Below are 24,339 nucleotides of genomic sequence, written 5' to 3'. Positions count from 1 at the left end.
CTGCATGTCTTTGGATTGTGGGAGGAAACCCACGCAGACACGGGGAGAACATGCAAACTCCACGCAGGGAGGACCTGGGAAGCGAACCCTTAAGGGTCTCCTAACTGCGAGGCAGCAGCACTACCACTGCGCCACCGTGCCGCCCCCAACATAACAACAATAGTAAAAATAAAACATTTTATTGATATAGTAAAAATTACAGTAATGCTCTGGACAGAAAAAAAAAATACAAATTAGGTGCATAAGTATCAAAATTTCCACAAAAAAATGAAGACAATCCGAGACGATAACACAACGTCAGGCCGCGAGCCACAGGACTTGCTATGAGCGAGGCACGCAGAGGGAGCCCCCTACTGGTTGTGCACTTACAGGGCCTGACTGCTCTCACCAGCTTTCCAGAGCTCGGCGGACACTCGGGAAGGTCTTTGGTTTGTCACTTTCCACGACTGGAGCTGGAGCGGGCATGACCTCCAGTTTGGGTGGCGTGGCAGTGTGGATGCGAGCCCTCACCGCTGGCCTCTCTAGATTGTCCAGAAGAACTGCGATCTCCGGGCACAACGCGTGCACATCTGAGGCAGTGGCGTCCGCCAGGGCCTGACAGGCCGAGGAGGTGTTCTTGAGCCATTCATCCAGCACATCCACTGGCCAGGACTCCATCTTTCCATCAGCTCTGTCCACAGACCAGCCTTGCAGGAGGGACTCGCGCAGCCCCGGGGCTGACAGACAGCAGGGATTCTCCAGCGTCATCTTCAGGATGTCCCTATAACTGGCCAACATGGCATCTGAAAAAATGGAACAAGGCCAGTTTTTGATCCTGGCTTTCTCTTTTCATGAGCCCCACATGTCCCAGGGCTGAGCTGTCACCTCGAATGTCTTACCGAAATGAATGTTATCCTTCAGGGCGGTCACACTGTCATCTCTGTCCTCTGCTCTCCTTTTGGCAATTTTGGCATTTCGGTTCATTGCAATGTAATCCTACGGAAAAGAAACAAGTTGTGCTGTGTCGTCGCCTTCTTCCAACCTGCAGAGACCCCTAAATCTGAAACCAGACACTTCTCAGACACCTCCGAGCAAATCTATGCATTGGCTTATCTAAGTCAATGCTGAAAATCCTCATGGGAGTCACCTGCTACTGTCGCCAACCTTCATAGAAGCCCCCAAGATAGAAAAATGTGTAGAGGGGCTCACTTAACATCAGGCAAAGGCAGAGCTCTGATCACTGACCATCATGGAGACCCTCTCTACCTCAGTGAAGCTCCTCATGATGTTTGGCACCTCATCATTTATTGATGGAATTGTCATACAGCCCAAGCAAAAGCCTTCAGATTCTGGAGAACATTCATTAAACAGACTTGCTCTAGGTCAGCCTCCATTGTCTTTTAAGGGTCCACTAAATACCTTCCCATTCTACAGAACTTCTCTCAAATGGATTCTCTCAAGATGATTCTCCATCATCGAATATGTTATTGTGATCAAGGCCCAGCAAACATCCTCCGAGTCCATAGAAGGTTCATCCAAAAGACTTTGTCAAGCTTAACTTTCATCATCTAGTACAGGGGTCTCAGGAGGTCCTGCTACCTGTCCTCAAATCCCATAGGTGTTCTATCAAATAAACCTTCCATAGCTCTTCCTCCTTTATCTATTATGGAATTGTCATAAGGACCCACTGTCCGCAAATTCTAGAGAACTTCTACCAGATAGACGCTCTGTAGCTCATCCCTCATCATCTATTATTGGGTTGTCATCTGTGCTGGGCAAATATCCACAGAAACTCTTACCATATAAACTTCATCTAAGTCAACCTCCATCATCTACTACAGGATTGTCATAAAGAGCCCAGCAAATGTCCACAGAAACTCTAGCATGGAGACTTTGTCTAATTTAGCTTTTGTCATCTATTATTTTGCTTCTCACTACATGTCCTCAGATTGCATAGATGTTCCATCAAAGAGACCTCCTCTAAATCATTCTCCATTATCTATTACAGGATTGTCATAAGGACCCACCAGGTGTCCTCAAATTCCATACACCTGCTATCAAACAGACCCTCTGTAAGTCATCACTCATCATCTAGTAGGGGATTGTCCTAAGAGCCCAGGAAACATCTTCATATTCCACAGAGCTTCCTTTGTATAGACGTACTCAAGCTTATTATGGGATTCTCAGAAGGGCCCACTACACATGCTCAGGTTTCACAAACTCACCACATGTCCTCAAATGCCAGAGACTTTTAATCCAATAGACTTTCATCCCTCATCATCTACTATTGGCTCGTCATAGGCACTGGACAAACATCCACAGATTCCATTGATCCTCTGTTATGTAGACTTTGTCCAGCTCATCCTTCATCGTCTATTATGGGATTGTCCTGAGTTTCCATGGAATGTCCATCCTGTAAACTGTCTGTGGCTCGTCTTTCATCGCCTATCATGGAGAGCTCTTAAGGGCTCACTACAAGTATATACAACTTCTATCAGTTAGGCCTTCTTCAGCTCATCCATTCTTATTATGGGATTGTCACAAAAGCCCAGCAAATGTCCTCAGAGTCCACAGAACCTCTAACCTAGAGACTTTCTCCAGCTTATCTTTCACCATCTATTATGGGATTCTCAAAAGGGCCCACTACACGTGCTCGGGTTTCATACACTTTCTATCAAACAGGCCTTCTCCAGCTCATCCTTCATTATCTACAGTATTATAAGCTGTGAGAAGGACCCACTACATGTCCTTAGATTCCATAGACGTTCCATCAAACAGACCTCCACTATTTCATCCTCCATTATCTATTGTAGGATTGTCATAAGGACCCACCAGGTGTCCTCTGCTTCTGTAGACCTTCTATCATACAGACCCTCATCACTCATCATCTAGTATAGGATTGTCCTAAAAGTCCAACAAATCTCCTCATATTCCACAGAGCTTCCATTGTATAGACGTACTCAAGCTTATTATGGGATACTCAGAAGGGCCCACTACACGTCCTAGGGTTTCATACACTTCCTATCAAACAGGCCTTCTCCAGATCATCCTCCATTATCTATTAAAGGATTGTCATAAGGGCTCACCAGGTGTCCTCAATTTCTGTAGACCTTTTATCAAACAGACCCTCTGTAAGTCATCACTCATCGTCTAGTATGGGATTGTCCTAAGAGCAACACAAATCTGCTCATATTCCACAGAGCTTCTATTGTATAGACGTACTCAAGCTTATTATGGGATACTCAGAAGGGCCCACTAAACGTCCTCGGTTTTACACACTTCCTATCAAACAGGCCTTTCTCCAGCTCATCCTCCATTTTCTATTATAAGCTGTGAGAAGGACCCACTCACCACATGTCTTGACATGCCAGAGACTTTTAATCAAATAGACTTTCATCCCTCATCATCTGTTATTGGGTCATCATAGGCACACGTCCTCAGATGCCATTGATCCTCTGCCATGTAGACTTTGTCCAGCTCATCCTTTATCATGTATTATAGGACTGTCCTGAGATTCAATGGAATGTCCGTCCTACAGACTTTCTGTGGCTCGTCTTTCATCGCCTATCATGGTGAGCACATAAGGGCCCACTACAAGTTCATACAACTTCCATCAGTTAGACCTTCTTCAGCTCATCCCTTCTTGTCTATTATGGGATTGTCACAAGAGCCCAGCAAATGTCCTCAGATTCCACAGAACCTCTTAACATAGAGATTTTCTCCAGCTTATCTTTTGTCATCTACGATGGGGGTCTCCCAGGGGCCCACTATTTGTCCTCAAACTGTGTAAAGCATCTCAGGCTCATCCTCCATCATCTAAGATTATCATTAGGACCCACAACACGTCCTCAAACTTCACAGAGCTGCTGTCCGAATGGACATCACTTCACAAGTGCTGTTGAAGATGGTGGTGAGCCAACATTGACATTTGAGGTTAAGATTAAATCTGTCAGAAACAAGTCCTCTGTCCTGCTGGCCATTTAAGGAAAAAAAAGTGACCTGTGGTGGCCTGGACCATCACTGCCTGGTTTTGTTTTGATGTTGTGCCTTGTTTCTTGTCGTTTATTGGTTCCCTGCCTCTGACCCCCTCTGCTTGGCCTGTGACTGCTCCTCTGGTTGTGTCGTCCACTCCCCGTCCATGCATTTTGTTGTCCTGTCAGCTGGATGCGTATTTTCCACACTACTCACAGCCCTCATCCTCATTCCCTTCTCTCACCTTCCCCCCACCCCCCCCAAACATCTTGCACCCACCACTTCTTAAGCCCATTTATCCAACGGAGGCTCACAAGCCTGTCACATATGCACAACTCAACGGTGGTCTGAAGTCCTCATCGCCTAACATGGCTGTCACTGACCTGCAGAGTGGAACTGAGGCCTCTCAGGTACTCCAGCTGAGCCGACATGCTGTGCAGCATCCTCCAGCAAGCGGGCAGGCAGCCGTCCTCCTTGGTGGTCAGACCTCGGAGAGCAAGGAGTCTGTTGGGGAGGACAGAAAGAAGTCAGGCTTTGTGACCCACCTCCATTATCATCTACACCATAAAAGAATATAAAAATACTGTATATTTATTTTGCTGGAAGCGGTAGATCTGAAAGGCGCTATATTATTATTTTTGTAAAACAGCATATGTGCCATACTTCTGTGGGTCATTCCAACCCTACATTAGGAGGACCAGGGGGAGTCCTACTGGTTGGTCAGGATGCACACCCCTGAACAGGCCCCACAGACATCCCCTTATGGCAGTTCCTCCTGGTAAAGAACTACAAATCCCATCAGGCTGTGCAGTTTGTTAGTGCTGGCCTGTTGAGCCAATGGGAAGAGGCCTTGTTTGCTGTGATGTTTAACTGGATTGTGGTAGATGCAGTTGGCATGTGCGAGGTGGTCCTCATTGGAGAAACCATATCAATATTGGCATCGACAACGCAGAATGATTGGAAAACCAATGGAAGCTTAAACTGGTGTGTGTGGTGGGGGCATCAGTAGAACAGCCAAACTATGAAACACAAAAAAGTGCCACCAGCTGGACAGACGGAGAACCTTTAGTAGCAGACTGAAGCCTTTGGTGCCATGGAAGGGTCCATCTGGCAGGGGTGGGCGAGTGTCGTACGTCCGTGGGCTTAACAGCAGTTATGGACCAGACTGACGGACTTGGGGCCAATGTAGGACCAAACGCCTGTGACCAGAGGAGCTACTGGACGTGTGATTCATCCACCTCATCAACTCCTTGATGTTCACTCGCTCCACCTTTGCCGTTAAATTATCGTTAATCGGCTCCTTTGGTGAACTGGTGTCCTACGCCCCTCTACCCATCTGGACATGTTTGTCCCATGAAGCCCCTGGCTATTCCCACACCTCCCACCCAGTTACCTGTATGCCTGCAGGAGGTCTCCTCTCTTCAGGTTTTGCTGTATCTGTGGATCGAGGTGGGTGGTCAACACCTGCAGGTTGGCACAGCTGAAAGGGTCACCTGGTGGCCCTGGAGGACAAAACAAGCACAGTGAACTTTCTGGAAGCAGAAGTGCAGGGTGACTTTCATACCTCTGGGTTACGTACCCACCATCCTAACGTGGAAGACCGCCTCTTCAAGGGTTTGGAACACAACTTGGTAGACTGTGGTGGGCTCATGATGAGGAAAACAGAGCCAGTCGTGTGTCCCGGGGCTCATATAGTACAAGACAAAGTGCTTCACCAGGGGAACAAACCTCCAGTCTGGTTGAGAGGGGATCAGGAGTACCTGTGGGGGAAAAACAGCAAAGCAGGGACATCTAGAGCTCTCAGATCTAAAGACCACCTGTCCCAATGCTCAGGTTTTGGAGGGTCCGAGTCTTCTCGGGTTGTTTATGTGTCAAAATGCATTCGAAAGTGAATGTCTTGGTGGTCTGCAACTGACAGACTTTGGGGGTCTCAGGTCTTCCCAGGGTGTGTGTTTGCCTCTACAGGGTTCTGCCTTCATGGATCATCTCAAACTCAGGTCCTCACAAGGCCCCTGACTATCCAATAAGATTTCCAATGACCCCAAAAATGGTGTTCTGCAAGGTCTGTGAGGGGCAACCTTCACTTACAGAGCCAAACTTCACAACAGCCTCAAACCGGCCATCAACTGAGGAGACCACAGGGGACAGGACATGAGGGGGCTTACAAAGCAGAGCACCCCCCAGCAGAATTACCTTGAGGTAGACCTCCTGCCTGGCCTGCATGGCCTGAATGAAGTCCTCACTGAAGGCAAAGGGGAAGTTGATGACCTTATCCAGTGTCCACCTTTCTTTACTGCCGAAGAAGACTCCACACGGGGCAAAGCTGGACCTGCGCCCGAGCTCACACAGCTGGTGATGCACTGCAGAGAAGCATACAATGTCACACTCCTGTCACCCGGTGAACCCGCGCTCGGCCTCGATTGAGGGGGACCTGCTTACCAGTCTTGGCATAGGCCTGCAGAACCTCAGGAAGACAGCCAGGTGGTGCTGTGATGTAGCAGAATTCGGTCACTTCCAGGGAGCAGAGGAACGGAGTGAGAGTACCAAGCCAGGACCCCGGGGCGTGCAGAGCCAAACTCGTGGTGACCTGAGAGGACAAAGACCACCAAAGCATCGAGTCAAACACTTTCTACCTCATGGTACTTTGATGCCCCGTCAACTGGGACTTTGTCATTTTTATATTTGGGTGGCTACAGAGAATGTGCGACTTAGCCAACAATGGGCATACTTTCTGCCCTTCAGGTGGCGGCACATAGTATGGCACATTTACATTATTTAACATGCACGTACCTGTAGACCACCGGCCGCCTGCGGTGGAGGGCTTTCCAGAAGCTGCAGCCTGCGGAGCGCCTTGGCAAGCAGCTCAGGGTGGGTGGCTCTGGTGGCACTCTCCAAGCCAAAGCCCTCACCCCCAGGACATCGGTAAATGCGAAGACCCCGCTCACACAGGGTGGGCTGGCTCGACAGGATACGATGCAAGAGACGGCTGCTGGGCTCACCCCACAAGTCCATTCTGGGGGGTCCAGGGAAGCAGAAGAAAGGAATCCAAAAGAATAAATGAAATAAATAAATAAAATTAGAGATGAACCAAAGTCACATTAGTGATGGACATGTGGGACCTCTGGGCAGACTGTATCATGTGTGTATATTGGCAGGTGCTCTGGCTTTAAAATTGTTGTCTGTCCATTAGGGGGCACCAGGATGTGCATTTTTGGGCAGGGGGCTTACAAATCAGGCGGGCTGTAAACAATAAGATGTGAGGGCCACAAGCTCTGCATTTCTCAAGGTTTTTCTTCTTGATTCTGATTTTTCTATTTATTGAGTCAAATTACCCTCTGGGACAAATAAAGTTCTCTGTATAGTAGAGAAGGGCGCCTTCTGGTGACTGAGGCCTGAACTGCACTTCTCCCACAGCAGGCTTCCCTTGAGATGTTGTTGTAAAAAAATTGTGTTGGGAGTCGTGGGAGTCGCAGAAGAACACAAGTGTGTGTGTGTGTGTGCGCGCACAACGGTATACAAAGAACATATCTGACAAACAAGAGGAGACCATTCAATCAGTCAAGCTTCTTTCATTAGCTAATAGCTAAGCTGTCCTAATATCTCATCCAGACCCTTCTTAAAGGTTCTTAAGGTTTCTTCTTCATCTCCCCGACTCAGCTGTTTGCTCGTTTCCCACAATGCTTTGTGTCAAGAAGTGCTTCCCGACTTCAGTCCTACATGCACTTCCCCTTGATCTCCACTAGGTGTCAGCGGGTACACAATTCACGTTGAAGACTGAAAGAATTCTGCTGGATCTTCTCGATTGAGGAGGCTCAAGAGTGTCAAGAGTTCCTCCCTGGCCGAGGTTCCAATTCGTGTTTAAGTCTGAGGAGTGGAGAAGAAGCGTACTGGTGGGCCGATATTTAAGAATAAGGGGGATATGCAGGACTGCAGTAACTACAGGGGGAGAAAATTGATGAGCCACAGCATGAAGTTATGGGAAAGAGTAGTGGAAGCTCAGATACGAAGTGAGGTGATGATTAGTGAGGAGCAGGATGGTGTCATGCCAAGAAAGAGCACCACAGGTGAGATGTTTACTCTGAGGATGTTGATGGAGAAGTAGAGAGAAGAACAGAAGGAGTTGCATTGCGTCTTTGTGGACCAGCAGAGAGCATATGACAGGGTGACTGAGAGGAGCTGTGGTATTGGATGAGGAAGTCGGGAGTGGCAGAGAAGTACACAAGAGTGGTAGAGGATATGAACGAGAGAAGTGTGACCATGGTGAGGTCTGCGGTAGGAGTGATGGAGGTGGGATTACATCAGGGATCGGCTCTGAGCCCTTAGTTATTTGCAATGGTGATGGACAGGCTGACAGATGAGATTAGACAGGAGTCCTCGTGGACTGTGATGTTTGCCGATGACATTGTGATCTGTAGCGATAGTAGGGAGCAGGTAGAGGAGACCCTGGAGAGTTGGAGATATGAGAGGAGAGGAATGAAGGGAGCAAGTAGAGGAGACCCTGGAGAGTTGGAGATATGAGAGGAGAGGAATGAAGGTCAGTAGGACCACCAAGACAGAATATACATGTGTGTGAATGAGAGGGACGGCAGAGGAATGGTGAGGATGAGGGAGTAGAGTTGGTGAAGGTGGATGAGTTTAAATATCTGGGATCAGCAGTACAGAGTAATGGGGATTGTGGAAGAGAAGTGAAGAAGAGAGTGCAGGCAGAGTGGAGTGGGTGGAGAAGAATGTCAGGACTAATCTGTGACAGACAGGTATCAGCAAGAGTGACAGGGAAGGTCTACAGGATGGTAGTGAGACCAGCTATGGTATATGAGCTGAAGATGATGGCACAGGAGACAGAGCTGGAGGTGGCAGAGTTAAAGATGTTAAGATTGGCATTGGGTGTGATGAGGATGGACAGGATTAGAAATGAGGACATTAGAGGGTCAGCTCAGGTGGGATGATTGGGAGACAAAGTGAGAGAGGCGAGATTGAGTTGGTTTGGAGAGATGCTGGGTATAATGGGAGAAGGGGGCGAAGGATCGAGCTGCCAGGTAAGAGGAGAAGAGGAAGGCCTAAGAGGAGGTTTATGGATGAGGTGAGAGAGGACATGCAGGTGATGCGTGTAACAGAGCGAGATGACAAGGACAGAAAGATATGGAAGAAGATGCCCTGCTGTGGCGACCCCTAAAGGGAGAAGCCGAAGGGAGAAGAAGAAGATTGATGTTACTTTTGTTTCTTATGTGCATTCTTCTTTATTTTCTTTATGTATTTCATCTGCCGAGGTTCTGTTTCATGTATTCTGTGGTGGTTCCCCTAGAGGTGGGGCCACCTGTCAATCACGGACAAGAGTTGCCCTCCTCCCTATAAATCTGGAGGGTCTCCCGCAGTTCTTGGTGCTTCATTTTGAATGGGAGTTGGCGAGTTATCCTGCGTTTACTGTGTTGGTTTGACGTATTTCTGTTTTTTTGCTTTGGATTGCCTTTTAGGTTCCTACAGACCTTCACTCCTACAAGCAGTTTTGTGAAGAATAGAAGAATACATCGTTTATTTATAGAGACTCCATGTTTGACCTCTAGTGGCCATGTTTGGACGCATTTTGGGGCTCTTGGCATTTTGAGAATCTTGAAGACCTGGATGAGAACCCCCCCGTCCCCCCCGTGTCCCCTGCTCGAGACCAATCAGGTTTCATTCTCCCAGGCTATCACAGTAGGACATGGCCTCCAATTCTGGGATGCCCCTCGTTGTCCCCCCACTGCACGGCTACATCTTTCTTGTGTCACGGTGACCAGAACTGCGCACAGTACTTCAGTTGTGGTCTCCCTAGTGCCCCCTACAGTCGCAGCGTAAGTGTTTGACACTTTTTATAATATTGGCTGACATTTCATTTGCGTTTTTTAGCTCAGATGACGAGACTGTTTTGTCAACATAGACCCCTAAATCCTCCCTGAGGTCTCTTCCTGTAGCTCAGTGTCTGCCACCCTGCACTTATAATGGATGCTCCTATTGCCCTCCTGTAGCACTTTGCACTTTTCTAAGATGCTCGTCCCGTCCTGAAGCCCACCCAGGTCCTCCTCAGTGTCTGCCATCCCTCCAATTTCAGTGTCGCCTGCGACTTTCACAGATTTCCTACCTACACCAGAATCAGTGGCATTAATGTAAACCAGAAGAGGTGAGGTGCTGAGGACCAACCCTGGAGGGTCTCCACTGGTGCCCCCATTCTCCTCTCCTCTGTACTGCCAGGTAACCAACTTGAGTTCCAGTGCGGCAGGTCACCTTTGATCCCACCAGCTTCTATTTCAGTAAACCCCGGCTCCCCCCCCAAACCCCCCTTCTCCCGAGTGTAGGACTGCATTGACATAAACAGCCTGTGGAAAATGGAGCAAAACAGCAGCGTCCTCAAGGGAGACAAACAAGATGGCTCCAGCCCAGAGTGCGGTCATCATCATCATCAGAGTAGGAAAAAGAATCCAGGGGTGCAAGAACAGCCCAAAACTGGGATGACTGGTCTGGCCCACCATTATCACCGAGTGGGTGGTGTACCCCCCCTTCCCAGCACTCACCTGAGTACTGCCCTTCTGAACTCATTGACCACACGTGGGTAGGGGTTGGCAGGCAGAGGGTTGGCACCCAGAATGTCTTGTAAGCAGTTGAGCCAGTGCTGGTCCAGTCGGCAGTCCACCAGATACTGGGGGGGACAAAACACAATAAGATGAGGGGGCAGGGGCACAATCTCAAAAGCACACACACACACACACACACACACACACACACTCTCTGAAGTGCGCAAGATGGCAGGCAACTTAAAGGACTGGAATCGGGAAAACAGAACAAGGCTGAGGGAAACAAGCAAAGGGGGGTCAGCGGAGGTCCAAGGGTCAAATAAACAAAACCCAGGAGTGGAGACAATAATCGGAGTCAGGAAACGGAGCGAGAGGATCGGAAATCCAAACTTCACGTAACCAGAGCCAAGGTAGAAGAGCAAAAAGCGCAGTCAGAAATCCAAAGCAGGTAATCAATCGGGCATCAGAACTAAACACCCGACCTACAAGCTGAATCCCCAACCTCGGACCACCTCGCGGTGAGGGACGCTGCTCTTCATACCACGGGTCTGCTGATGTCACATGCCGAGTGCTTCTGGTTGAGCTGACCTAGCAACAGCATAGCAACCGGCAGCAAAATAAAGTCCCAAAATGCAAGCAAAACAAGCTGGCACTGGACTGTCCCACTTCAGGACGGGATACCCACCTGGCTGGCGTCCCCTACTCTCATTTGTGTTCCTTTTCTTTTTTGTTAACTTTGTTGATTATTTGGATTCTGTTTCTCAAAATACCCCCACTGTGTTTTGGGGGGAGGTTCCCCACCTGCCCATCACCGTCAGGATCTACCCTCAGCTCTAGAAAGGTGGGGACAACTCACAGTCCCTTGCTTGCGGTTCATTGTGGATGCACTCATGGTGGCTCTTTTGATTCTTTTCTCCTCCAGAGAAGAAAGTGAAGCACCCACCTGAGTGAACTTGGCATCGAGACCAACATCTCCTCCATTTTGCCTTTTGCCCGCCGTCTCCAAGTTATAAACGGGCATCCGTCCATAAAGGAGATCCTCAGAAATGAGCCGCTGGTCTGTGGGGGCCTGCTTGTTAGAGAAACAAGAAAAACAATGGATTTAGTGGTGCAGAGCTGGGCAGGTGGGCATTGAGCTGTTCATTTCTTGCCATGCCACATTGGCATCATGGGGACCCGTATGTCTGCAGTGCACCCTGGCCCAGCTGAAACACAAACACTTCTAAGTTTTCCCAAAGTTGTAGCATTCAAGTCACAGCTTAGGCCTTAGGGGTCCTGCCGACTGCTTCATCATCATCATCAGAAGGAAATTATTAACATGGCGCACTGGCAAATAGAGAGCCACTATTAGTGGAAGCGCCGATTAAAAATGAATGTTCTGCAGTTACCAATCTGTCCTCGCCTGTGTGGACACCGTCAGGTCTGAGGAGCTCAGGATAGCTGGAAATGGAAGTCGCTCACCAGCACTGGTCTGCTCGCCGTGGTCCGATCCCGTCTGGGCTTCTTCATCCTCTGGTCAGCAATCCTTTTCAGGTCAGTGAGGATGGGGACCCACGGGAAGGTGTCAGCCATGAGCTGAGAGCCCAGTGCTTCACTGTAAGCCCACCACTGTGTGTAGAAGAGGAGAGCATTTCAGTGACCCGGGGGCATCAACGTGATGAAAAGGGCAACCAGGGGCTCACCTGTGTCCATTTGTCCAGAGCGCTCAAGGAGGAACTGGAATTCAAGTCAGCCAACAGAGCGTCCAGAGAGCAGTTCAGGACTCGGGTCATAACGTGGAAGTCGCTTGAGACCCCCTCATGCTCCTTGTGGGCCTGGCTGAGGAAGGCCTGCATCAGGGTCTTTAGCCTCGCTGCCAGCGCCTGGCAGGCCTCTTTACTGTCACCCTGTGGATCAGAGAAGCACATGTGGGACTGATGCGGTCAGAATTGGAGTGTGTAAGGAAGCTCTTGACCCAATGGAGCCGGAGTCCGGCCTCTGACGTGACCACCAAACCCACCTGGGATGGCGACCGCTCACGTAGTGAAAGCACAAACTCAGGAACCACATGAAGCCCCTGAGCTATGGCAGAGTGGCACAAAGGCTGTTGGGCTTTCTAGCAAATATGCCTCCTTATCAACAATTAAATTAGAGAAAAGCCAAGGTGGGCCTCTTAGAGCAACTCACCTCAGTCTGACGAGAGAGAAGAAGATGGCAGATGGTCCTACAGAGGCTGCGGATTGTCCAAAGCTGACAGGCGGCACCATGAAGAAAGGCATTGATCTGTCTCAGGGGCTGAGGAGAACAACAAACATCATGACGATGAAGATGAAGATGAAGAAAAAGATCTGGCCATGATGAGGAAGATGAAAAAGATGATCATTTGGCATCTTTTAGATGATGGGATGGGGTGAGAATCCATAGCATTGGAGAGGAGGTCAAGTGAAACAGAAGGATGACCAAAGCCTATGGTAAGTGAGGAAGAGCGGGATAACGATAGACCGGAAGGGGGATACCGGTGTGACATCAACAGTCAAAGATGAATCTGGGAAAACCAAAAGGTTGCAATGGAAGCAAAGTATTAGTAGGTCCAGAGAATTAATATGGACTGGGAATGAGGACAACAGGAAGACGAGCAGCATTTGGAAGAAACTATGAACGTCTATGGCGATGGAGACGAATGGAGAAAAGGACAATCTGAGGAGGAACAGTCCTGGAGGAACAGTGTGGAGGAAAAAGGAAGAACCACTGATGACATGAGACGTGTCACGAGTGAGGACAACTTGTACAACATGAAGACTCGTTGCCAATTGCCTGAGGGTGAAGATCAATGTGATGTCCGAGAGATGAAATGAAGGCCTGGGGCGCCGGTCTGAAGTGAAGGAGGACTGTGCCATAAGAATGGAAACCATGGAGAATATGAAGGACATCACTGAGGAGGAGGAGGACGAGGAGGGGCTGACAGGAAATGGGGGCTAAGGAGATGAAGGACGGCATGCAGGTAAATGAGCAGGGCGAGAAAATAAAGATGAAGAAGAAGAAGAAGAAATGAAGTAAACACTGAGGAGGAAGGACAGTTTGAAGAACCTTAGCATTTTGGAGATGAAAGACAAAGGAGATGTGACAAGGAGTGGGACATTGGAAAGTGTGACGACGAAGAGCATGAAGATGAGATGGAGACTGAGGACAGTGTGACACAACAAGAGGAAGAGGAAGGAGCGAAGAGAAGCTGATCATCATCATCATCAAAAGCGAAGCTCCCTACCTCCAGCTGCTGGTCTTCGCTCACATTGCCGTGGTCTCCAAGTTCAAGAAGCAGGATCAGGATGCACAAGTGGGCGGCGAGAAATGGCTGTCGGGACGGGTGCAGAGCAGCCAGCTTCTTCAGGAACGTGTCCCGAATTGGCCCAATGGGGTCACCCCGTGGAGCAGGAGACCACCCCCCAGACTCTCCATGGCGCACTGAGAAAACACGCAAGCATTGCATCACACGAGATACGCATCAGCAGTGCGACCCCCCAGTTTTGGAGTTTTGCCTTGTAGCCCACCAGAATGCCAGCCTGCTTAGGCCTTACAGGGGGTGAACGCCACTTGCCTGTGGGGCCAGGGTGCCCCTTTGCTGGCAGGAACATCCGGACATAAGCCTCCGCGTGCGCTTGATGGAGGAACACACTGGAGTACAAGTGGATGAGGGGACACTCGGAAAAGTCCAGGACCCTGAAAAAGAAAAGGTGTCCTTAGAGGGGAGACGCATCTCAACATGACCAACCTGAAGGGTGAGGGCAGCACAGACTGGGGCTCCACAACCACTGGGGGGAAGCAGGAGGTGGGCAGTGGTGGCCAACAGATATGAGGAGCTTCTGCTGAAAGGAAAGTTCTTGAAAAACTCACTTTTCACCTCCCAGGGTCTCTGCCGTCTGAAGGACACAAAGGCTGTAAAGCTTAACTCCTCCTTGAAAAGCTGTGCCCTGGGGGTCCGCCCTCCACACACAGTCGGCCTGCACGGGGAGCTGCGTCTTCAAGGACCTTTGGACGCCGGACAAGAAGGCTGACCTGCGGGCTTCCACCTCCTCCTGATGAGAGAGCAGTGAGGTCAGCGCTGCTGAGCTCCTCTACAAGCGTGACGGGCAGCGTCCGTCAGGAAAGGCGCTATATTAGACCAAGACAAGAGGAGCAGAGCAGTTCTCTTCGGGACATTCTCAGGGGTCTGCCCTCATTGGCTTCGATTTGTTTTGAACGCTTATCTGTCCCCAAGCCCACCCGTCTCAGCCCTCTTAAATGCAGCATGACACAGACAAATGGCCATCTCAGTGAGGGCTAATGAGGCTCTCAGAGTCTGCACAGTGGAAAAAAAAAAACGGAGATGACCCCGGCACTTAGTGAAAATGAAAAATGGCCCCCCGAGGTGCCCGATTAGTATTCTCAGAGCTTCTCTACTACAGCATGATGTGTGGAGAGCAGCAGAGGAGGACGTCACTGACACCAAGGGACCCGCCATGCCAGCATCTCAATAGGAACGCCAGCTTGTCCTGGCCACCCCCTTACTTACTTAGAGCCCCTCAATACGCGACTGGCACCCCCTTGCAGGTCCGGTGCCACCTTGTCTCTTCAGGTTTGCCCTTTGCTGCAGGATTCCTAAAAAGTGTCTCCTGGCTGCCTGCCCCTATTTACACATAAAGCCGTGAGGAAGGCCGCATGCCAACGTTTAGTAGTTGTTTTCCTTTGTGTGTTTTCATTTCCAGGTTTATGTTGCAGTTTTATCTTTTAATTTTTGTGAGATTCAAGTTTTATATTATTTTGCTCATTTTCAAGTCTGCCCTCACTGTACATACTGCTGTGGTTTCTAATGGGAGTTGCTGTATCAAAGAAGGCGGGAACGAGGGCAACCAATAGCAATGACAGAGGTCACATGACACCCTGGACATCACGGAATGCCCTCAGAGTCCGATGACCCGCCCACAACCCTAATCTTAACCATACGCTGTGTTCACCTGCTTGGAGTCGTCAAGTCAGAAATACCACGTGAACGCCCGGCAAACCCGGAATTACACTTCAGTCGATTCAGACAAAACAAAGCTACCTGAATTGTTAAGAGTTGTGACGTAAACGCCGACTTTTCACCTAATGCAATTATTTAAAATAACAAAGGGATAAATGTCTGTGTATCTGTCTAGAAGTCGGACCCATTGCTATGTCTGTCATTCCAACAGATGGCGCATCACTACTCACATTAACACTGCTTTTACAAAACCCATATCAAATGACGTATAACATAGACATTTGCATTGCATTTGTCATTCCGACAGATGGCACATCACACACATTAACACTGCTGTCATGAATCCCATGCCAAATGACATATAACAGAGACATATCCATTGTATGGTGCTCTGTCAAAGTTAATGCTGAGCTCTATGTTGATTTCTTCGGTTTCAACCCGCACAGCTCATTTTAAATAAACCTGGTCGTCCCAAAAATGCCATTTTTGGTGGAAATGTATTTGGTCGGAAGTGTCTTTACCTTTATTTCCACAAAAATGACGTTTTATCTGGAATTGCATTTTATTTTCCGCAGACCAAGTAACCAATCAGCGACGATCTGGTACTCGCACTGTTCCGAACAGTCAGAACGGAAACCTACGTAAACGCACTGAAATTGGAAGGTGAAACGTCACAAGTTGGCAGCGCGAGAACACGTGAACACAGTAGCGGCGTCACCGGGCATTTGGTGGGCGTTACGTGACTGACGTCAGAGGTGCGAAAGAAATGACGAGCGCAGAATGCAGCGGTGCTCACCATGTGACAGGACGGGAAGACACGAAAGGGCAGCGCAGTAAGGTGACGATCCTCTGGCGCGCGCGCGCGAACCTGTTGGCACATCGCGGTAGTTTTAGTGATGCCGTCCGATACAAGACGCGCTCCGATTGCTGTGGACTGTTGAGAAGGAATCTTCTCGCGAATGAACGCGGAGCTCGTAAAGTGAGGTACAGTTGTTTCATGGAAAGTACTGCTTATACAGTATATTACATTTCATTAGGGGGTCTCTAGCTATTCTCCTAGATTGGGGGATTACTCAGGTTGATGCACTTTGGTGCTTGAAATGTCAAATGCTCGTTGTCAGAGAAGCAGACGCAGGATTGGTAGCTCATGGTATTCTGCTTTCCCCATCGTCATTAGAAATAAAACTATTTCTGTCACACCTGCCCCAGCTACATTATTTCAATTAACTTAAGATAAATAAAGGCATCAGCTCTGTTGTATTTTAAACGAATGGCAAGGCGACACTCACCAATTCGGTGAACCGTTACTCTCGGTTGTGATCCGCGCATTAACGTTTTCTTTACTAAATTCGGTCTGCTATTCAATGCAGTGAACGTCCCGCCCAGAGCGCATAAAGCACGCGGAAGTTTTGATTTTCACGGCGCCGTACCTTCATGGAATTTGCCGCTGAAGTGCGCATGCCCAGTGTAGGTCAGGTTACTGTTCTGTGTTTTCGGGAGCCTCAGCATGGACGGGGTCCTTCTGTGAATGATGCTGGTACTGCGGACTCTGCCTTTTAGTCTAAGCTTCTCACTAAGAGCAAAAACTGAAATTGTGTGCTTGATTGGGATTTTCAGACTTTATACCTCAACCCTCTTTGTCTCACTTTTCCTCTGTCATTTAAGAATGGTAACATTCAGTGAGAAAGGCGCTATATCATATTATACTACATACGAGCGCGCTGTGGGCCCTACCTTACTGAACAGGTCAAAGTGTCCTTCGGAACTGGACGGCACCTTCACCCTAAGAGGTAAAAAGAAAGACGCCATGAAACGACGAGGGCAGACGGGAGGACTCACTTACTCCTGTACTGAATACCAAGTGCCAGACGGTGACGTGCCCGCTGACTGCCCACCCGTGCTGACCTGAGCAAGTAGTGGCGGCCCTGCTGGACGGTGCGGAGGACGTCGCCAAGGACACAGTCCGCGTACAGCGCCGAGGCTCGCTCGAGGTCTGGGCCGGCGATCACGTACAGCTGGAGGATGGCGAGCTCGTGGGGCGCAGGGACGAGGGTGTTTGAGAAGATGGACGGGCCAGTGAGGGCCGGGAGCACCTGGATCTGGGAAAGAGAAAAAAAATAAAGTGGTATAGGAATTAACAGGTGTGAAGTATGAACAAAACGACAGATAAATAATAAAAAAAAATAAATACATAAGCACATCAGAGGCTCACCATCTGCTCTTATCAGAGGAAGCACTACCACTCCAGGACATAAGGGGGCACTGTCATCAACAGTATTGTATCGGAGAAACCAACCAGTGAGGGCAACTGACGCCTCACCTTTCTGGCCATCGACTGCAAAGCCAAGCCACTCCTGGGAGGTATCGTCTCACTTTGGGAAGAGCAGACCGCCAGGCAAGGTTCCAACCTGAACCCGTGATTGCTCTTCAGAGTTTGACTCCCTTTGTTGGAAAGACCATACAGACTATCTGGGTTTCGTTTTGTGTTTCTGCTGCTGTGCACCTGTTTTTTTTTTTGTTGGACATCACAAACAATAAAATGCATCACATTTTTTCGTTCCAACAGATGGCACATCACACATTTCCACACACCTTCCAGTGCAGCCTGGACACATCATCAGTGATGTTACTTGGGGTCATCAGGTGTTTCAGGTCTTAAACACCCTCACCCGGGTGACCCAATCAGAGTTGAACAAACTTCAGCTAGTGTCCAGGTAGCCTGCATGCTTCAGGGATCCCCCGGGCTTAACCCAAAGCTATTGTGAAGCCTTCTCAGCAGCTGCTGTGATATTCTTCATGACCTTCCTATTGTGCAGTCCTGAATCCCAAAGATCTTGAGGTTCTGGTATAGAGACTGGCCTGCAAAACCTCTATGGTCCACTTCAATGGGCTCACATTAGGCCATCTATCCACCTCACCCACCTGCCCTTCATGCTTGGCTTTCTTTCTATCAAAGGCATCTTCCATCACAAAAAATAATAAAATACACTGCATTGTTCATTCCAACAGATGGTGCATCACTAACATTGCCAGTAATAAAATGCATTGTGTTTTTCATTCCAACAGATGGCGCATCACTAACATTGGCAATAATAAAATGCATTGTGTTTTTCATTCCAACAGATGGCGCATCTCTAACATTGGCAGTAATAAAATGCGCCATCTGTTGGAATAAAAAACGCAATGCATTTTATTACTGCCAATGTTAGTGATGCGCCATCTGTTGGAATGAAAAACACAATGCATCACAAACATAAGCATTGCTTTTACAAATCACATAGCAGATGGTATAGATTGGAGACATAGCAGCCAGACAGACACACAGACCCTTGTCCTTTTACGAAGGTGGATATACAGTACGTATGTATAGTGAAGTGAACCTGGGTGATAGTACAATCCTCAGATTGTCCCTAAGGGTACCATCACAGTAGGAGGTCATCAAGACCCCGCAGGTCAAGTCTATAATCCATGTGCTGTGCGAATGCCCCACTTGGGCTGCACTTGCGCCTCATACTTGATAAGGTGAAGGCCATTTACGGTGTTAAGCCTTTCTTTCCTGTTGTGACCCATTGTCTTGCCCTGTGATGCCCGGCAGTGGCCCGTGTCTCTCCTGTCTGTCTGTCTGTCTGCTCTGCTCTCTCTGTGACGTCCACTTGACAGACTAGCCCCGAGGTTTGCTGCAGAGTCAAGTACTTTAAAAGCCGCACTCATTTTAAAAGGCACTTGTCACACACGTGTGACACAGGGGAGGCAGCTGAACGGCTCACAAAGGGATAACCGCGCCAGACCAGGGGGTGGCAGAGTGCACTGAGCCTTCCTCTTTTTCATCGGCAGACCAACCACAGGAACATTTGCCTGGACTCGATGATGTCACTTTCCACTTTCTGCTCCGATGACGTCACTTGCCCTGCCCGGCTTTAAATCCGCCATGTTTGCCTATTGGACTGAAGTCTATTGTGACCCGTCATTTGGAGCCAATCTGTCACTTTGGCAGCCTGATTCAAGTATACGGGTGGCGGCCCCCAAACCTCTTTCTGTGTCTGCTCAATCATTTCACACACTGCAGACCACCTGGTTTGATCACGTGATGTTCCCGAAGCGCATCCCACATTGCGCTCAAAGTCCGGAATGACCCGGAAAACCCTGGCACTCACCGTGTAGGGCTGGCTGCAGCGCAGAATGGAAAGCGGCGGCGTGATGTCTTCAATCAGCCAGGCGGTCCGCTCGATGGCAGGTGGGGAGACACAGCGGAGGACCGCCGGGTGGCCCCAGACGTGGGTAAAACCCTTAGAGCCTATCAAACAAAAAAGAAAAAAACTTTTAAAAGGAAAGAAACAATAAAAAAATGTAAATGAGGCAGCGACCGGCGAGGACCTCACAAGCGAGAGGCTGCATGGCCGTCGGCTCCTCGCTGCCGTATCTGCCCGTGGGTGACACGGAGGGGCAGTCATGGGTGGGATGATGGACTGGATGTTCCTGAGAGCTTTGGGCTAATTTAGTCAAAGTTGAAGCCAGCATTTCAGAAAAGTCCATCAGGGTGAGCCTGAAGAAGGTTGCGTATTCACAAAGGTGGCACGACGGAGGAGTGAAGTGACAGGAAAATAAATAAATAAATAAATAAGTGCAGGACCAGAGCGAGAGACGCAGAGCTTCATAGACCCCCATAAGGGATGGAGCCGTCCCGAGAAGAAGAGGATGAAGCACTTGAGGGGGTCGCTCATCGGGTTGGCTCCTCTGCCCAAATCCACCCACCAGCGACCTCGGGGAGGACCCTGCCTTGGGTGGGCTCACAGAGTGGGTGGGAGATGGCGTAGCCTCTGACCTCAAGTGGGGCTGGCGAGGTGAACGTGAGGAGGGTGGACGAGGAAGATGAACCGCGGAGATGTAGGATGGCGGCTGAGGAAGGAGACGGGCACCAGTAACCCTCGGGTGACCACGCCGTTGGACGATGGATTAGGGTCCCATCCCTGGGGGTGAGAAAACATCAACTAAATAAACGCCATAGTAAAAGTGAAGATCAGTTGGCACATTAATCCCACAACACAACCAGCGAACACGAACATCAGATACTCAACACCAAAACTGAAATGCTAAAGAATTTTCTTTAATGTACCATTTTTGGCTTTTGGGCAAAGCGCTAAATTGTGACGAGAACAACGGCGACTCTACGGTGGGCTGGCGCCCTGCCCAGGGTTTCTTTCCTGCCTTGTGCCCTGTGTTGGCTAGGATTGGCCCCGGCAGACCCCCTGTGACCCTCTAGTAAGGCTATAGCGGGTTGGATGATGGATGGACGGATGGACAACGGCGACTCCTCCAAACATGAGAGACTGCAACGCGCATTTCATGGTGATCTTCAAATCCGTGTTTAGGACAACGAAGTTGCGTTTGCCGATCATTTTAAGGAGACGTTGAATACGCGAGGGGCGTTGGCACCTTTGCCTGCACACCAGTGCCCTCTGCTGGCCGAGGGGGGCAGCGCCGCACCTCCTTTAACACAGAGACCACTGAATCGGAGCGGACGTTTGGCCTGTCGTGTGTGGCATTTGGAAGCTGAGGTGCAACAAGGGGGCCTTCCTGTGATCATCCTCGAGCACAGACCACCACATGCCCACCATTGTGCTTGGTCGTACCACCAGTTGGACCTCCAATGACTACCCCGTGGGCCTCTCGTCAAGAACAGTGGCGTATAGAAACTGCGGAGCGACATGGCGGTGCCTCACCTGCGACGTGTCCAAGAGCGGTGGGCTCCGTGGGGAAGGTCATGGAGCTTTGGAATCCCTCCAGGATGGTCCAGGAAGAAAGTCGGATTCTGTAAGGGGGTGGGGGGGATAACAAAGAAACAAATAAGTGTGAAAGTCCTACTTGTTCCTGAAAAGCCCCCCAGACTGATATCTGCTTGATTTGCTGACCCCTTTTGTAAGTCACTTTGGATAAAAAAAATGTCTGCTAAACCAATACACGGAAATGCAGCCAAAGAGACGGGTTAGGCTTGTGGTAAAGGGAATTTAGGGGTCCGCGGTGATGTGTCCCAGGTGCAGGGTGGGGGGCTTAGGAACACACGGTGGTCTGACAGAGTGGCCCTCGGGCGTTGATCACAAGTTCAGCCAGCTTCATCATTAGTGTCCTGGGGGTCTTGATTGAGGCATCTAAACCCACCAGGGATAACAGGAACCTGGGATAAGCAAGCAGGGGTGAACAAGCGAACAAGATGTTGAGAGATCTAAGGGGACGAGGGTGGGAGGACGGTCAGGACTGCGGGATGGTGGGCGAGAAGGGGCTTCATGTGGGGCAGTGGCGCTCTGACCACCCACTCCGAGAGAAACTGAACTACAGAACCTGAATAACAATAATGAGACCCCCCCTAAGACAGCTGAGAATGTGGCCATCAAGAGGACCAGCGTGTAAATGTCATTATCGTCACCGGGGTCCAGACTTACCGTTCGGCCTGTTGGCGGGCCCTCTGGACGAACACGGGGTACGGGTTTCTGGGGACCTCGGTGCCCTTCATCACTTCCACACACGCCTTCTCCAGGCTCTTCTGAAGTCTCTTCTCCACGACATATTTGCACAGTCCGTTCAGATGGCGAGCGGCTGCTGGCTCACTTGAGGTGGGCAACGCCGGTCTCTCGGTGGTCCTGCTTGTGGCCATTAGAGAGCGTGGAGCTCCACAGGTCTGAAGAAAAAATAAAAAAAGATGAGAGAAAAACAAAATGAAGACTAGGAGGAGGAAGAAAGGAGATACATGATATGGTCATAGCCATTTGAGACCCTTGTGAGCATGAAAGGCGCTATAAAGTGGGCTCACTGCACATGGGCTGAACCTCCTCAGTAAATTAGTCCTCATGAAACAATCGCAGCCAATTGAAAGAAGGCAAACATTTTTGTCATCGGATTTTCGAAAGAAATGGACTTTGTGGTCTTGATGCCTTCACTTTCACCCCATCTTCAACCTTTTGATCAAAGAGCAAAAACATCCGAAACGCAGAATGTGGAGAATGGAGAGGAGCGACGATCGGGCACCTCGGAGGAAGGAGCTCAGCTGCTGCTGCTAAAGGGCATTGGCCTGCTGGGCACACCCTGAAAACCGAGCGACGCCGTAGGAGAACCAGGCTTGTTTTCCTAAAGAATCTTTCATGGAGATCGAGAACAGGTTCCATTTAAAAAGTAAAAAACTCGGAATAGATGGCGGCAGATTTGTGACGTCCCAGTGGTCTCCTGATTTGAAAGGGTCGTACGCTGCGTAACACAAAGGGCTCAGCTCGCCTCCTGCTATGGCAGCCTTACCAGACATGAACGATTTGCCCCTGGACCGTCTTCGAAGCCCAAGGACCCAACTTAGGACCCTTTCGAGAATTAAAGGGAACCACACAACCCAAAAGTGTAGGCGGCACCTTAACAAAAATGAATACATCTCTCTATTGGGTGGTCCAGATCTAATTATGCAATTTTCATTACGCTTTAACTTATTACATTTATTAAATAGAAACTCACCCGAAATATCCCGGACCATCGAGAAGTGTGCGAACCGACGACATGAAGAATCGTCTTCGAGCCAAACTGGCATAAATCAAAGTCATCCAGACGATCTGGACCACCCTGTACTATAATAACAAAAATCCTGGGACGACTCGAGACTTTTTAGGCTGGTAAATAAAATAAATAAAAGTTACAGAACCCTAGACTAGCAGGGCTATGAGGACAACCAGCATCAAACAGCGGGTGGCGTGCCAGTGTAGGAGACCCTTCTGTCGCCACGTGTCCCTTTTCATGGTTCGCCACTCCTATCAGGTGGCCGCTTTTCAAAATTAGTTCGACCTTGGATTTGGCGACCCTCCAATGGGATAAAAAACGGACAGACCGATGTCGCCATGCCGCTTTGCCCACCTCGACCTCCTCGGATGTTATCGTAGCCCACCCTGGCACTTCCAGCCCGCTGCGGTCATCTTCTGCCCGGAGCTCAGTGGGCGCGCGTCATGTTTGGCCATTTCGGAAAGGCGGCACAGCACCGACACTTCGAACAGCTGGTTGTCCATTTTTGATTTCGAGCCCCGGTCGCCCCTTTTACAGGTCACATGGTTTGCGATCGAGTAAAACGAATCAGTGCAGTGAATTTAAAACGTCAAGCAGAGCAAATCTGAATTGAACAAAACACATTTGGGTGATCTGTACGTCATTGACCTGTCATGTAAACCTGAAACAACAACACAACTGTTAAAGCGAATTACTTAGCAGTGCACACCTCACTAGGATTCTTCTCAGCGGACTTGAAACCAATTTGTCAATTTCCAGTGTTGCGCACCTCTCTTAATCTGGACGGCCGCCAACGAAATGAAGAGCCTCGAACTCCACATTGAACACCACCGTGGGCCCCCCGAGGACCACCAGTCACGGCGCAGACTTATAAAAAAAAAAACAAAAAACACGGCGACAAGTTGCTCCGTTGAAGCGTCCCGTCGCCCCTGGATACCTGGGCGCGAGCCCAAACGAAGCGCGTGCCCGAGACTTTCCCTCCGCCCCTGGATACCTGGGAGTGTGCCCGAGCGGATCGCGTGCTCGAGACGCCTGTGCTCTTCTTGGATACCCGAGTGCGTAACGTGGCAACTAAAGGACAAGAACGCGCTTTGGAGTTACGCCTTTCAAGAAGTGGGCATCGAGGGGGCGACACAAGTAGACAGACAGACAGGCACTATATAGATACATAGGCGACAAAGCACTACAACAGATTTAGAGACAGACAAACAGATACAAAAGGCACTATATCATGGATAGATAGCGACAGATAGAAAGGCACTGCATTATAGACACAAGGCAGACCGAAAGGCACTATAACAGAATTATAGACAGACAGACAGATATGAACGGCAC

At 49.5% G+C, this 24,339-nt stretch overlaps 1 protein-coding gene across 1 annotated transcript; it reads right to left on the bottom strand.

Annotated features, from left to right (window-relative positions):
* Positions 1-131: 131 nt before the first annotated feature.
* Positions 132-23,507, bottom strand: LOC120540497. The gene is made up of 23 exons (XM_039771337.1): positions 23,390-23,507; positions 22,966-23,075; positions 21,912-22,147; positions 21,195-21,283; positions 19,629-19,768; positions 17,380-17,573; positions 17,209-17,257; positions 14,367-14,548; positions 14,071-14,192; positions 13,741-13,937; positions 12,663-12,770; positions 12,179-12,382; positions 11,958-12,104; positions 11,440-11,568; positions 10,497-10,621; positions 6,742-6,964; positions 6,391-6,538; positions 6,145-6,311; positions 5,531-5,711; positions 5,345-5,453; positions 4,335-4,455; positions 879-975; positions 132-782 (listed from the first exon to the last, which is right to left on the bottom strand). The coding sequence occupies exons 1-23, from the start codon at positions 23,505-23,507 to the stop codon at positions 385-387; spliced, it is 3,594 nt and encodes a 1,197-aa protein (XP_039627271.1). The 3' UTR covers positions 132-384.
* Between the last annotated feature and the right edge of the window lie 832 nt (positions 23,508-24,339).

The sequence above is a fragment of the Polypterus senegalus genome, chromosome 12 (assembly GCF_016835505.1).
Source record: "Polypterus senegalus isolate Bchr_013 chromosome 12, ASM1683550v1, whole genome shotgun sequence".
Taxonomy (NCBI): domain Eukaryota; kingdom Metazoa; phylum Chordata; class Cladistia; order Polypteriformes; family Polypteridae; genus Polypterus; species Polypterus senegalus.
Note: the sequence above shows the minus strand (reverse complement) of the source record. Positions and strands in the feature narration are given on the sequence as shown.

Excerpts from the sequence above, each read along its gene's own strand:
- LOC120540497 (XM_039771337.1), bottom strand. The coding sequence starts at position 23,507 with ATGGACAACCAGCTGTTCGAAGTGTCGGTGCTGTGCCGCCTTTCCGAA. Across the intron at positions 22,148-22,965 it reads GATGGTCCGGGATATTTCGG|ACCTGTGGAGCTCCACGCTC; the intron begins GTGAGTTTCTAT and ends TTTTTTCTTCAG. Across the intron at positions 11,569-11,957 it reads CGGCGAGCAGACCAGTGCTG|CAGGCCCCCACAGACCAGCG; the intron begins GTGAGCGACTTC and ends TTCTCTAACAAG.